At 40.6% G+C, this 15,820-nt stretch overlaps 1 protein-coding gene across 1 annotated transcript; it reads left to right on the top strand.

Moving 5' to 3' along the window:
* The first annotated feature begins 502 nt into the window (after positions 1-502).
* wdr44 (WD repeat domain 44) lies at positions 503-15,622 on the top strand. The gene is given in 21 exon segments (XM_034098723.2): positions 503-1,021; positions 1,912-1,945; positions 3,197-3,280; positions 3,472-3,978; positions 3,980-4,085; positions 4,750-4,889; positions 5,999-6,094; positions 6,197-6,333; positions 6,706-6,789; positions 6,892-6,998; positions 9,377-9,528; positions 10,723-10,861; positions 10,953-11,014; positions 11,388-11,504; positions 12,253-12,375; positions 12,456-12,647; positions 12,753-12,854; positions 12,959-13,074; positions 14,585-14,712; positions 14,814-14,948; positions 15,025-15,622. Coding segments are annotated over 21 exon segments (2,727 nt in total). The 5' UTR covers positions 503-944; the 3' UTR covers positions 15,114-15,622.
* The last annotated feature ends 198 nt before the right edge of the window (positions 15,623-15,820 follow it).

Genomic DNA, 15,820 nt, shown 5'->3' with positions numbered 1-15,820 from the left:
AGATGGATTAGATAGATATATAGATAGATAAATAGATAGATAGATAAATATATATATAGATAAATAGATAGATAGATAGATAGATAGATAAATAAATAGATAGATAAATAGATAGATAGATAAATAGATATATAGATAGATAAATAGATATATAGATAGATAGATAGATAGACAGATAGATAAATAAATAAATAGAAAGATAGATAGACAGATAGATAGATTAGAGATATATAGATAGATAGATTTTTTTGCGTTTTTTATTTTCAAATATAGTGATTGGCTTATTTGCCAATAGGCTCGTGTTTCGTGTGCAATCTTATAATACAAATCTCCTTTCTTCATACCCAGCATCCCATGTCACATGATGACAGCCCATCCCTGTTTTTTTTCCCATTTTCCTGCTTGCTTTTCCTCAAAGAATCCAGTAGTGGGCAGTAATATTACAGAATCATACAAACCATGTAATATCAGTGAGGGAGAAGAAGAGAGCCCCCCAGCCCCGCCCTTTGACTCAGCTCGCTCAGATGTTTTTTTTGTGTGTTTCTGGTTTGTTTATGACGCGGGTCACTGTCTCCGTTAGCTTGACAGCTGACCAAGTATATGCTGTTGTAAAAACGCGCTTTATTGGTGCTTTCATAGAAAATACTGTGCTGTGAAGGAGACAGATTTATAAGAGGGTAGAAAGCTAGCAGCAGTAGGCGTTGGTCCGCCGTGCGAGTAGATTACATTTGTTAGCCTAGCATTTTGACTAGCATACTGTAACGTTATGCCGTGACGTTGGACAGAAAAAGTGGTTGACGACCCCGGGGGAAAGTAGTTTAAATTATAATACACACACAGAGAGGACAAGTGCATGTGTGTGGTACTTTGATTCGCAGGTTAGGCTTTTAAACAGCTGCCTGGCGACTATATTTGAGTAGCTTGTAAGCTAAATTCATGTTAGCATGGCGTCAGATACAAGTGACACCGAGGAATTCTATGATGCTCCTGAGGACGTTCACTTTACTCCATCTCCAAAAGTGTAAGGAAACTTTACATTTTCATAACTTGACTTCACATAAAAGTGTCCAATGCATACACTTGTCTGCTTAAGGTGTCATGCTAGGTTATAATAATCAAACAACTTATAAGCAACCGTTAGTAATGAAAGCTAAAGATAACTTTGCTAAATGATAATGTTATATACTGAACTGCATCAGAGCCTCAAGTCGCTGCTAAATACTGTCCTGTAAGTCCTGTATATAAACTATTAAAATGTGTTGGATACCTAAGTTCACTTGCTGTTTAATGTAAGTGCAGAGAGAGTCAACCCTAACAAGTCACATGATCTTATTCCAGAGATTAGATTGTGAATTTACAGTGCTGCTTATTGTAAAACCAACTATATTTTTCTAGATGTCATTGTGTTAGCTCGGTGTTTTGGCTGGCTGGTGGTTGTATCGACTGAAGTCCAAATAAACCAGGAAACATTGGCTGTTTTCCAAATAATGATAGGAGTCCTACTTATTTATGATGATCCATTAAATCAGTTACAACAAGGTGAAACTGTGAAGCTTCCCCCTGGACTTTCTGTCATTTGTAAATTATAAGTGTTTGCTTTTTCAGAGTAATTGTACATTGTAAAGGCTACCATGCAATGAATGGTCAGTTGATAACACATGCATGACATGAATCATTTTGGTAAATCTAGCTGCTCTTTTTTTTACTAATATTTATTACTTATTATCAAGTTCAGAACAAAAACTATTCATTGACCTTTTAGCAGAATCTGAATGCATCTGCTTACTAAATAACGTCCCTAACACCAGTGAAGTGAATACCATTCTTGTCTGTGAATTGCTTTCAGAATTTCCAGAATAATTACATGATAAGGATTATTTATTTTTTCACTCTCCCCTTGTGTTTTTCTAGGTCACCTGCAAAGTTTTTCATTCCTTCTCCCAAGGTATGTTTATCTAAGCCCAGTCACTGTTGAAACAAGGCACTGTTTGCGGAGTTGCTATTGGACTGATTATTCTAACTTTTTCAGTATTTTCAGTGTTACCAAGGCTTGGAAATGATGTGGAAAACGTCAATACATCATAATACATACTAATACATTCATTTAAATTAGATTCATTTAAAGTAAAACAATTTAGATCATATTCTTTTCAAATCCTTTGTTGAGTATTGAGGTAGATTGAAACTAGTTTTTTTTTTTTGCCAGATATATATCATATGATTGTTAGTGTTGGAGGTAGGTAGGACTTAGGGCTGCTCGATTATGGCAAAAATCATAATCTCGATTATTTGGGTCAATAATTGATATCACGATTATTATTATAAGTTGAACAGTATGTTTTTAACAGTTGATTACCCTGAACTTTAAGTATAATTCAACTGAAAAACCAATAATAATAAACGTTTTATTTCGATTATGTTGTTTTCATAATCGTTGCAAGCCAACATCGTAATTGTGATTGAAATACGATTAATTGAGCAGCCCTAGTAGGACTGTTGGAACTGAACCCTACAGTGGGTAAATATCTAGAGGTGAATGCAGTGTTTGTAGTTTTCGTTAATGCCGCGCCCACCTTAAGTTAATTTATGTTAAACTATTGATACCCTGTGTGAGAAACAGCCTTGTTTTATTAATGAGTCATTAACTGTGAATAGTCATCCATTGGCAACGTATCAGCTTCTTACTGACAGTTATTATGTATGATATAATCTGGCCTTGTTGCTCTGCACGTTGTTCCCACACAGGCAGTTACAACTGACATTCAAATTAGGCTTTGTTCCTTACGAGATATAGCGAAGATGTACTGCTTTATCTGCAACACAATACTGAAGTGATATCAGAATAGAAAGTGAAACCTGCTCACGGACCAGCATTAGCCCTGTGTTTAAGAGAACTGAAAACATTGAGTTTGCAGCAAAGAGAACTTGTATAAAAGGAAAGTGTTTCATGCATAGATAAAATCAGCATGAAGATCCGGGAATTTGATCAAAATCAGTCACTCAATGTCTGCATCAAATAAAATAATGAAAGTGAAAAGCTAGAGAACTTTTGGAATGTTTAAAGAAGAATATTTCTTTGTGAGAAAGCAAGTCTGTTTTTGTGGCTGCACCTTGATGTTATTCAAAGCTAGCATGTGAGATGTGTTATTTCCTTTCTTGTATGTATTGTCGTGTCTTAAAATAGTTTTCTGAACAGCTTTCACAGAGACCAGTAAACGCTGCACAAGATGTGAGTTGCGGAGTGGCCGCATCCGAGAATCAGCAAGATGATCCCCTACTGGTATGGTTTTTAATTGAATGGCCCTATTTCTGTGTGATTTATGATAACATGGAGATTTCTTCATATTTTGTTACTTTTGGAATATATTGTATGGCAGTGTGGATTTCATAGATACATATTATCTTTCACATATTTCTGTTGTAGTGGGAACTTGCATTATAGTATCTGTTTTGTTTTTCTCTTCCTCAAAGATCATTGATAGCATCATTGAGGAGAGTCAAAAGGGAAGTGCTGGTGAAGTGGCCGAGGTGGCTGAGCTGTTGGATCAGCTTCATGTTGATGTGAGAGCAGAACCGGAGGCGGAGGAAGAGGATAATGGTCAGGAAGTTCCTGCGGGGCTAGCAGCACCGGCTGTCCAACCTCAACCTGTGGAGAGGCCAGAGGATCAACAGGAAAGTGCTGCAACAAACGGAGCATGCTCCATACCTGAACCCGCAGACCTCCCAGGGCCATCAGTCGGCTCTCAAGAAGGCGTTCAGCTGCCAGACATCACCAGCACCGTCAGACTGAGTCACCCTGGGGGGGCTGGGGTGGATGGTGAGTGGGAGTGGGGGCACAGACCTGCAGATATCTTAGACCAGGTCCCATTCGCAGATGGGTCGGCTGACTCGGACTCCTCTGGTCCTCTGAAACCCCCGCGGAAATTCACAGCGGAACCAGACATTGTAGCAAGCACCAAGAAGCCTCCTCCCTCTCGCCCCCCCCCCTCCCAGCGGAGGACCTCCACCCAGGCCGCCCCCCCCAGCTTGGCAGACTCTACCTTCCAGGAAGTCTCAGGAGTGTCTCAGACCAAGTGGACTGGAAGGTACAGAGAACACTTCACAGTTCAAGTAGATACCATTGACCGAAAATATTATGTAAACGTTGAATTTAACACTGAGGCATCACTTTATTCGTTTTTGTTTTTTTAATTAAGAGTTTGCTGTTTCTGTTAAAGAAAGCACTTTAGAGCAATGGGAGGTTTGGAAACGTTGAAAAACAACTATGATCTCTTACTTAATCAAATGTGTTTAGGGTTATGCTGTTGTCTCACAACCCATTCAGGATTCAAGGCTTGTATTGTCATTTGTGCATAGCTACATAAGTCAATGAAAAACGTAGGTCACAGGCTCCTCCAACAGTGCAACACAATAAAACAGGGTTGGAGAGGAGCCAAAGACACGGCAGCCATCATCACCGGAAACACTTTATTTTATAGCTGTTCTAACCATGCAATACTATATTTAGAAACCTTTTATTTGACAAAAGGGGAACATTCGCTCACTGCTACACATGAGTTTTCCCAGCTATGTGTTTGAGATAATGAAAGAACAGCTCACAGAGTCCTCTCCTCTATGTTCGAGTACAAGCATCCCGGCAAATTGATTTCTCTGATTATGTTACTGTTTAATCCACTACCAAGTCATACCGCTGCTTTCATAAACACAAAGCAGACAGGTTGTCAAGTGTTGTGTTGTTGTGTTGTCCAGTGTCTGCAGGCGGCTGTGAGGTCCTGGAGCCGTCCGGCCTAGTGTCTCCCAGCAGCACGGTGCGGAGCCTCACCAAAGAGCTGCAGCATTCCTTGGATCTGGCCAGCGCCATCAGTGGAGACAAAGTGGTCACAGCGCAGGTCAGTGAGGCTGCAAAACTGAGCGAATATTCCCTCCAGAAATGCTCAAAATGAAACTTCATTTTGAATTTTTCTTTTAGATACAATAAAGCAAAGACATACACAGTATACAGTAAGTAGGTGCCCGAACCTTTACATCAGGGCTATTCAATTAGTTTGGAATGGGGGCCGGTTGATGAAAATGATCCAAAGCAAGGGGCCGGGAAAAAGATGGCTTGAAATATGAGCTATCATATTAAGAGCTTCAGATACAGTAAACAGCATAGTGGAGTGCATATATTGTGTTTAATTAAATCAAACAACATAGCCCCAAGGCCTTTATAGATCTAAATGGCAAGTTCAGAACTCAGTAGGCCTACAGCTAATTTAACCATCGACATCATTTAATTTGATTTCATTTAGGTGAAATTATCTAATCATTCACGCAGAGATGCAATAAATGACAGGAGTTGTCACTACAGTAGCTTGTAGGTGAGTTCGAAACCCGAGCCCGCCGAAGTTTCCAGGCAATGTCTTCCCCTCTATCTCTCAGTTTAACACCGTCTCTGGAATAAAAGCACTCTGGCCCAAAAAAAAATTCTTACATTTTTTTTTTTTTTACTTTTTAACATTATACTGAAAGGGCCAGTAAATATCACCCCGGGGCCGGATTTGGCCCGCGGGCCGCCAATTGAATAACCCTGCTTTACATGGTGTACAAGAAAAGAAAAAAAAGCTGGGTATTACATTGACAATTCCTGAGAATAGTCTAAAGCTGCCAGTCGACTGCATCGTAGACATAAACAAAAAGGCCAAGGGTAACCCACTAGCAACAAAACAAAACAAAATACCGAAAGGAGGCAAAGAGAAAACAAAAAAATAAAAAAGCCTGTGGATGGATTGCCAAACATCAAACACAATTAAGAATTACGCAGTCTTTACAGAGTAAGTCAAATACAAGCAGCAGCAGAGCTCTTTAATTAAATTATGAATTATCCTCCAGCAATGTCAAAAACGGCTTCCGCACCTTAATGAAGCAATCCTGTGAATTCAGTCTGTTCAAGTGAATTCGCTCCATCCTCAAAATGAAACTTTATTTGCACAATTTCACCATTGCTTTGTTTTTTCAGGAAAATGAGGATGGCCGGGCCTCGTTTGACGACGGAGGAGAAACTCCAGGCTCCCAGCGGCCACGTTCCAACTCTGGTAGAGAACTGACAGATGAAGTAAGACTCCCCCTCTGTTTGTTGTTACTGCCACATTTTTCAACTTGAATACGAGCCATAACCCAACCTCTGGCGCATTCCTTATACGTTATCTTCAAACAGGAAATCCTTGCCAGTGTGATGATCAAGAATTTGGACACTGGAGAGGAGATCCCTTTAATCCAGGCAGAGGAGAAACTTCCTGCAGCGATAAACCCCCTCACTCTGCACATCATGAGGAGGACCAAGGAGTACATTTCGTAAGCAGAGAATAATATTTCAGTTGCAGTAATGTCATATTTGTATTGGCAAGAGACGCCAGAATCATATCTGTATCTTTCTCAGCACTGTTCCATGTAATGAGTAGTTATTTTGTGAGAACAATAATGTGTTTTAAAGAATAAACAGTGCTTTATCAAGTATAAAAACACATGTGTATTCAAAAACTGGAAAGATTATGCAATAGAAATGATTTCCTATTAATAATAAGAGTTTTTCCTAAAAAAGGGAATAGGCTTTTTGATATAAGACACATCCTCATTATAGCACTGCCTTTTTCTAGTAGCAATTTCCCACCACTCAAAGCCTTTTTTAAGCTAACGGTAATTTCTTTTTTTAAATGTTCCTCTCAGGAATGATGCAGCGCAGTCGGACGACGATGACAAGGCTCAGGCTCCTCTGGCTGACACAGATGGAGGAAAACTCAAACAGAAAACGTAAGGACTTATCGTAGCCTGTTCCTTGAATTGATGTTCTTCCCCTTCTCACCACGTGATCAAATATAGATAATTTTTTTTGTCCCTTTTATTTATAACCAGGACCCAGTTTAAAAAGTTCCTGGGCAAGTCTGTGAAGAAGGCCAAGCATCTGGCTGAGGAATACGGAGAGAAGGCAGTCAACAAAGTGAAAAGTGTGCGAGATGAAGGTAAAAGAACACAACTATCAGAAGTAATTGTGCTTATAGTTAGATTTCAGGAAAACACTTCTTGTTGTTTTTTTGTGGAAAAGTACCTATATTCTTACTGCTCCAAACTACATGTTAAAGTATATAGTGATTTTAAACTCTTATGTACATTTTTTATAATAGTGGTTCTTTTTTGTGTTAAATTACAAGTGGAAGGAGAACAGAATTCAGGGTAAAGAGAAGTGCAGGCAGGGGAAGACACTTTGTTGAGAAGGCCATTTATAAACGGATGTGGGCTTTGAGAATATTGAAGGACAAATAATTCACTTTGGTTTATACTCATCAGAGCCGGGTGCTCTGCAGGAAAAAGCAGAGAGAGAGAACAGACGGGAGCAGAGAGGCTTTAGCTGGAGAGCACCAGACCCAGGTGCCCTGAGTTACTGCAATCAGTGCGATCAATGCAGCCAAGACAGGACAGCCACACCCTCTCCACTGATGAACCCACAGGGGCATCACACGCTGTCATTAACATTAATGGCAACATTAAAATATGTGCACTACTGAATCATCAAAAACCACATATAAATAACTCAACCAACTTTGCTTCACCAAGCAGATTGAGCAGGGCATGTATTTCCCTTTGCTTAGTGATCTCGCGTATCTACATGTCTTCCCTGTGAGGGTATTTATCAGAACATTTTCCAATACGTTAGCACGATTTGACATGCATCCCTGAGAAATGTTTCACTGTTGAGTGTGAGGCTATTAAATCTGGAACAAGCTCTACTTAATCATGAAAATGGAAACAGTTAACACCGAACATTTGTTAAAGGAATGGTCCACTCATTAGATAATTAATCAAAACTTCAGTATTTAGTGAAATGTTATGTTTAAACCATACCCTGAAAAAATCAGCGATATTCCCCGGTAAATAATGATTTTATAGCTCTTTTTTATCAAGACCTGTATATTCCGTCTGGCCGCCGCCATGTTTGCCATTTTCAGTAGTCACGTGATGGTCGTGACGTCATCCATGCGTTCACTTTGTCAACACACGGAAACATGGTGGGGTATTTCAGTTCGGACTCGTCAGCAGAGGAACAAGTTTTGACCAATGTGAAGAGATTGGATGGGGGAATTCATCCATACATATCAGTATGACAATATGACACCCTCTGTCCTTAGTCCCTCACATCGTACAAGGAAAAACTTCCGAAGAAAACCCACAGTTTAAAGGGAACATGGGAGAAACCTCAGGGAGAGCAACAGAGGAGGGATCCCTCTCCCAGGACGGACAGACGTGCAATAGATGCCGTGTGTAAATTGAAAAGATAATACATTTGCAACATAGGTAGTCCAAATGTTTGGAAATGCATGTGTGTATAATGGGAAGATGATATAAGATACTATATGTATGCATGTAGTACCACCCTTGCTAGCGATTCCCTCTCTAGTTTAGCATACTCAGCTTCGTTGTCCCTGGCCATAGAATCACGATTTTATGGGGCCGGAAAAAACTGGCGTAAAATACACACTAGCCGGTACTACGCTATATGGAAAGGCCACCAAAAACTGTCCTGGCCTGGCCGCTAAAGGACGTTAAAATGGGGCTAGCCGCTGCAATGGAAATGCGCTATAACATACCTTATTCTTACTCCGAGCACTACTTCTGCTCCTCCGTCGCTTCACACTTGCAGAGGGCGATTTCTCTACTGGCCGAACTGGTGTCCTGGTCGGTGATGACACCAGAAAGACCGATGGTACTGCATCTCCATTGAGTAATGGTTGTTCTTTAAATCCCATGTTATGTTTGATCATACTCTCAGAGTAGTCGTCCGGAAATTTGAAATGTTCGCTGCATACATGAGCCTGTAAATCTTTCGGTTCGGGCCGGCCACATTTCGCTAGCCACTGCCTCCGAATGTACTTCTTACGCTTACCTTTTGGCAACAGATGGAACCGAGCATTCCGTGGATTGTTCCTATCCGAATTATGGCAATATTTCGCGATACAGTGAGGCATATTTGAATAGAGAAACTACAGTAAATAACATGGAGATCAACGTGTCTTCGAAAACCAAACGCATGGATTACGTCACGTCCGGGAAATGGCGGCGCCCACAGTGTTGATGTTATTTCGGTATATAATCAGTTTAAAATCACTGATAATGTCATCGGATTAAAAAAAAAAAAAGAGAGACTGGCAGAGACTGGTCTGTTTTATCGGATGATAATTATTTAAAAATGAGTGTCATGAGCATACCATTCCTTTAAACATCTGAGGATAAATGTTGCTTCTAAAGAGAACATCAATTTTAAAGGATTTTCCAATGAGATATTGGCGCTCCTGCTGCTGCGAAGGGTTTGATAACCTGAGTTATGTTTTTTGTTTCGGCTCAGTGTTCCACACAGACCAGGACGATCCGTCATCGAGTGACGATGAGGGCATGCCTTACACCCGGCCCGCCAAGTTCAAGGCAGCACACAGCTTCAAGGGCCCCTTTGACTTTGATCAGATAAAGGTTGTGCAGGACCTCAGTGGAGAGCACACGGTAAGACCATCTTCATTTACAATGCTTAAAGAAGGTTGCCAGTTAAAGGGCACCTATTATGCAAAATCCACTTTTTCTTGTCTTTTCTACATCAACATGTGTCCCCTCTGTGTAAAGAGATTCTGACAGTTTCAGGAACAAAGATTCTCTCACTTTTTGTCCTGATCCATTTATATAAAAACCTGTCTGAAAATGAGCTGATCAGATTTCGGCCACTTTATGATGTCATAACGATTTGTTGGCTTGTGTAACCATTAGCCAATCACCAACCAAGGTAAACCCCCACCTTATCACCTGAATCTCCTCCTAGAGCACCAATAGGCGCGTTCACACCGGAGTACTTTCCCCCCGTACTTTTCCCCCGTACTTTTCCCATTTAGTTCCGTTAGTACCCCTATTGTCGCGTTCACACCAAACTACTACCCATTTTTATTGCCTGCTAGAGAGGTGGTACCAAAAAAGTACCAATTTCTATTGGCTGGGCGAATTGCAAACCACGCCCCGTAAAACTCTGAAAAGTTTTGTGAAGACGCCATTGTATTTGTGGCATTAGTATTATTAGCATTAGCCCAGCGCAGAAACGCAGAGAGACTAACTTATGGCAACACAAAAGAAAACATGGGAGCGGTGGAGATGAGGAGGTGTCTGCGTTCTGGTGATTTACTCTGAAGGCTTCAGTAGAAGCTGCTGGGAGTCCCAGCAGCTTCTACTGAAGCCAGTCCCTAACTCCGGGGACTTCCGGCCGGGGACTTCGGGTGGCAGTATACGCCGTGAAGTGGTTTGCGGCCTGCCAGTGAACCCAAAGCAGAAGAAGTGACATCAGCGGCTCATTTGCGTAATCTTCCCTCAGGGAAAAGTACTCCAGTGTGAACACGATTGGTACTTAGTGCCCTGGGGTACTAAGTGCCGGCACTAAGTACGGCAAAGTACTTGGTGTGAAACCAAATATCTCCCAGAGGGTCGTGGGAAGGGGCTCCTTATTTTCATCTAAAGTAACAGACAGAGAATCAGCACTTTTGAAACGGGGCTGAAACAGAGGGGATTATGGGATGTTGCAATGATCTGTTTGGTGTTTGGAGCCAAACACTTCAGAGACATGTTTTGTATATATCTGAGACCTGTAATATATTGATGAAAAGGAGTATATAGGGGACCTTTCAGGCTAGTATTACAGCCTCTGTGTCTTCCCCTCAGGGGGCCGTGTGGACGATGAAGTTCTCTCACTGCGGGAGGCTGCTGGCCACAGCCGGCCAGGACAATGTGGTTCGCATCTGGGTCTTGAAGACTGCTTTTGACTACTTCAATAATATGAGAATGAAGTACAACACTGAAGGTAAGGTTTTTCTTTGTTGTGGTGTGATGATTGATACGTTTAGATGGCCAGCTTTGGCTGCAGTAAGATGCTTTCTGATTGGTTCCTGCAGGTCGAGTTTCACCGTCTCCTTCTCAGGAAAGTTTATGCTCCTCCAAATCTGACGACCACCTGGTGAGTGAAATGAATAATACCTTTTACTTACGGTTATCAAGTGTTAGAAGAAAATATAAAAATCAGTGATTAAATTCAGAATTGTATTTATTGCCAAATAGGTTTCACAAACAAGGCACTTCCGTGTATAATAAGGAATAAATAAACACAGTAACATAAATGAAAGAATATAAAAACATGAAATAATTAAAGAGAAGTCACAACTATTATACTTTTTTTTTTACAAGATATATAAATACAAAAAAGAAAATACAAGACGTTTATGATAAATTACAAAAAGCTGTGCAGTTCTATTTTAAGAAATGGATATTCTTTCCCTTTTTAGAAATAGGTGTATTTTTTACAGTTTTGTTGTTGTTTGTTGTTGTCTTAGGCAAGTTGTGCTCCAGAGGACCCAGACACAGAAGATAGAAACGCCCCTTTCCGTCAAATTCCCTTCTGCAAGTATAAAGGCCACACGGCGGATCTTTTGGACTTGTCCTGGTCAAAGGTAAATGAATAAGTAAAGACATGATAATATCAGGTGATGTCTTACTGCCCTCTTCATCCTTCTTTCATCCCTCGTCTTCATCTTTGTACATGGGGAAAACACTGAAATGATCTCATCCTGTCTCTCAAATGCTTTGGACAAGGTTCAACACTGGCTGAACAACATTTGCTTACAGTTAAATGCAAAACAAACAGTATGCGAAGTATCCAATGTGTTTTTAAACGGAGCAGAAATAGAACTAGTCTCCCACTTCAAGTATCTTGGAGTCATATTGGACTCGAACTTGACTTTTAAGAAACATATTAAGAAAGTATCCAATACCGTTAAATTCAACTTGCAACATTTTAAACAAATTAGACCCTTCTTAACTGTCAATGCTGCAAAGTCATACCTCCACTGTATGATTCTATCCCACATTGAATACTGTTTGACAAACTGGTCGTTTGCTTGTGCCACAAACCTGAAACCTATAGAACAGCTGTACAAGAGAGTACAAGAAAAGTATATGCTGCTCATGCGCTTTCTGCATATCATGTATTTATTTTTGCTATGTATATAAATGTCATGTTCTTAAATGTTGTATGTGAGGGACTACGGATGGAAATTAGCTCAAAGCTAAAATCCGGCATATTTACGTTTTTAAAGCATTATTTGTTTTCAATGTTCATCAATGTGCCTCTTCAAATAAACGATTAAATGAAAAATTCTAGTTTTATCTCGTCTTACACATTTTTTTGTGTCAATCTAGAACTTCTTCCTGCTCTCCTCTTCCATGGATAAAACGGTGCGATTGTGGCACATATCGAGGAGAGAGTGTCTCTGCTGCTTTCAGCACATTGATTTCGTCACAGCCATTGCTTTCCACCCCAGAGTAAGTCGAGTCACCTTCCCTCATCATAAATCACATCTGTATTTATTTACTTTATACAACGCTTTCCTCTTGTTTCCCAGGATGACAGATACTTTTTAAGTGGCTCTCTGGATGGGAAGCTACGACTCTGGAACATTCCTGACAAGAAGGTGGCGCTGTGGAACGAGGTGGACGGCACAACACGTCTCATCACGGCAGCTAACTTCTGCCAAAATGGGAAGTACGCCGTCATCGGCACGTACGATGGCCGATGCATCTTCTATGACACGGAGGTACCGAGCCAAGATACTCTTTCCTGCGAATGCTAACTGCTATATCATCAAAACGTTTTGTATTAATTCCCAGTTAAATGCATTTTCTGTTTTCCCCTTCCTTAGCGTCTGAAATACCACACTCAAATTCATGTGAGGTCCACTAGAGGCAGGAACAAAGTAGGACGCAAAATCACCGGCATTGAGCCCCTACCTGGAGAGAACAAGGTAACACGATCTGCACTACAGATACATGTTTCAATCATAGGTGTGATGTCCCTATGATTAGGCATTTTAAACAGACCTCTGAAATGACCTCCCCCCTTTGACAGATTTTGGTGACCTCAAACGATTCCCGCATCCGCCTTTATGACCTGAGGGACTTGTCTTTATCCATGAAATACAAAGGTTATGTCAACAGCAGCAGCCAGATCAAGGCCAGCTTCAGGTGAGGATGGCTCTCTTTCCTCGTTTTTAATAAAGGTGTGTGAGAGAGAAACAACTTCTGGAGGGAGTTTGGGATTTTAGGCTTTGCAGACCATTTACATGCACAAAAACCGGTACCACTTTACAATAAGACTACCCTTATAAAGGATTCATAAAGGGTTTATAATTAGGTAGTAAACACTTTATTAATCATTAAGAACAATTTATAAACCAGTTCTAACATAGTTTGCATACATCAACACAGGCTCACTATTTGGCAAGATGACTAAGCCTTATATTGGCTACTTAGCGAGAATCAACTCGGTGAACAACAGATACCAAGGATGCTGGCTGTTGAAGACGACGAAGTAAGCTCGGCAGCCAATATAAGACTTAGCAGTACAGATAAATGTGGGCTCACTATTTGGCAAGCAACCGGTCACAGGTGCCTTGTTTATCTCATGTCTTATAAAAGCTTATTCATGATTTATAAAGTGTTCACAACCTAATTAATAAATTAATTACAAATTATTCGTAAACCCTTTTATAAGGGTAGTCTTATTGTAAAGTGGTACCCAAAAACCTTTATAACCCCCAAAAGCATATTAGGGCCCCTTTCATTATTTTAAAGGGGACCTATCATGCAAAATGCACTTTGTGATGTCTTTATACATACATATGTGTCCCCGGTGCGTCGGGGAACTCACGCAGCGTCAGAAAATAAAACCCTCTCTCTTTTCCTCCGTACCCAAATCTTTTAAAAACGGGTGTACAACGAGCGGATACAGATTCCATCCGAACTGACGTCAAATCGGCAGCGGACCCACAGAAAATTGCTATCAGAAACAATGCCTGACGTGTTTTGGACGTAATCTCGTCTTTGTTTACATTAGCAAGCCTCGCTAACACTCGGAGCTAACCTGTACTGGAGAGCACATGTGTTTTTAAAAACAGGAAATACAAAAATAACTCACCTTGTGATAAACCTGCAAGAGAAAAAGCATGTGAGCTCCATACTATTTCAGAAATATTCCTTGACGTGGTTTAAACAGGATGGCGTTTTATCACAGCAGAATTTAATTTAATTCTGATCAGGCATTAGCTCCGCCTCCTCTTCTTTTTTTTTCCAAGCTAAGGACCCAAGATCCGCGTTTCTCTAACAGGGCTTCAAAAGAAAGGTTTAAGCAGTATGAGGCATGGCTACAATGGGTGAACTGTTTGGTATTTTGAAAAAAAACCGTCACAGACATGTTTTGTATAGGTATGGCCCTACAATATATATTTCAAATATAGCATGATAGGTCCACTTTAAACTAGCATTACTGAGCAATAGACTCCATGCAAGAGTTGCAGTTGAAAGTAGAGGTGTTGCCTAAATTTTCCTTTTCATGTTTTTTTACTGTCATCTCCAACTGTTAAACATGAACACTGACCTTTTACAGTAAAGAAAATCTGCCCTGCCACCATAAAGCACACTTTGTCTTTGTCATTTTGACTGTGCCTTAATTAACTGTAGGATTGTCTTCCTGCAGTCATGACTACTCCTTTATAGTCAGTGGTTCAGAGGATAAGTACGTGTACATCTGGAGCACTTACCACGACTTGAGCAAATTCACTTCTGTACGACGGGACCGCAATGACTTCTGGGAAGGAATTAAAGGTAACTATGTTGTATGTTAAGCTTGATTTTAATGCAACTATCTGTATAACTTATTGTTCCCTCTTGATTGAACTGACACTAAACCTTGACTTATCTTTCAGCACACAATGCAGTGGTCACCTCAGCAGTATTTGCACCCCACCCAGGCCTTATTGTTCCGCCAGAACCTGGAGCAGACAAACCAGAAGCAGAGTGTAAGAGCCTGGACTCCACTGACTCTGAAACCATACCCTCAGGTACGTTTCCCTTTACGGGCATATTTCACAACATCAAGACATTTCGGTACTTTAAATTGAGTGTTGTCCTTTGTAGGAGCCCTAAAGACGGATCACACAGAGGTTCTACTTTCTGCTGACTTCACTGGAGCCATCAAGGTTTTCATCAATGTAAAAAAGTACTAAGCATTGCAGAGGCTGTCAGCTCCTCACACTCAGGCAGACTGCAGGAGATCGCTCCTGAAGACGAAGGAGAGTCTGTCAGGGGCCTTCTGACGTCACCCACTACCTAACCTTTGTCACAGGTTATCGCTCTGTGACAACGAGCCGTCTGTAGCCTTCTTTCGGGAAAACATGGACCCTAACATAGAAGGGAATAAATGGAGGAAATAGACTGTACAATACAGAGGAAGTGTGAATCCCGGTCACGTTTCTATTTTTTATCTTGAATACCAAGCAACTGTGAACGGTTCTGCGCTAAGGGAAAAAAGAGCCAGAAATGCCAAGCGTGTGTGTTGTCTGTTCAGAAACATACGTGTTCATCTACAGCTGTGTGGCCCGGATGGAGTATGGCAAGATTAGGTTATTTTGTAACAGTATGGGCACCTTACTAATTTCTTTTGCTCCCACGTTTTAGAAAAGCTAAGTCCTAATGTCAGTCACTCATTTATGTGTCTTAAAGAGATGTAACCATTTGTCTGAAGCAAGGTGGTTTGAAATGATTTGTGCCTAAATCTAGATCACTTTTCTAAATTAAACTTCTAAATCTTATTTCTGTAATTTATCGAACATTTTTAGCAGATGACAGCAAATCTACGGTACATGAAATCAGTATACGGCTATTATTGATTTGGGCTGGGTATCTTTAAAAATGGTCAAGAACAATATTGGCT

Source organism: Pseudochaenichthys georgianus, chromosome 14 (assembly GCF_902827115.2).
Source record: "Pseudochaenichthys georgianus chromosome 14, fPseGeo1.2, whole genome shotgun sequence".
NCBI lineage: Eukaryota > Metazoa > Chordata > Actinopteri > Perciformes > Channichthyidae > Pseudochaenichthys > Pseudochaenichthys georgianus.
Note: the sequence above shows the minus strand (reverse complement) of the source record. Positions and strands in the feature narration are given on the sequence as shown.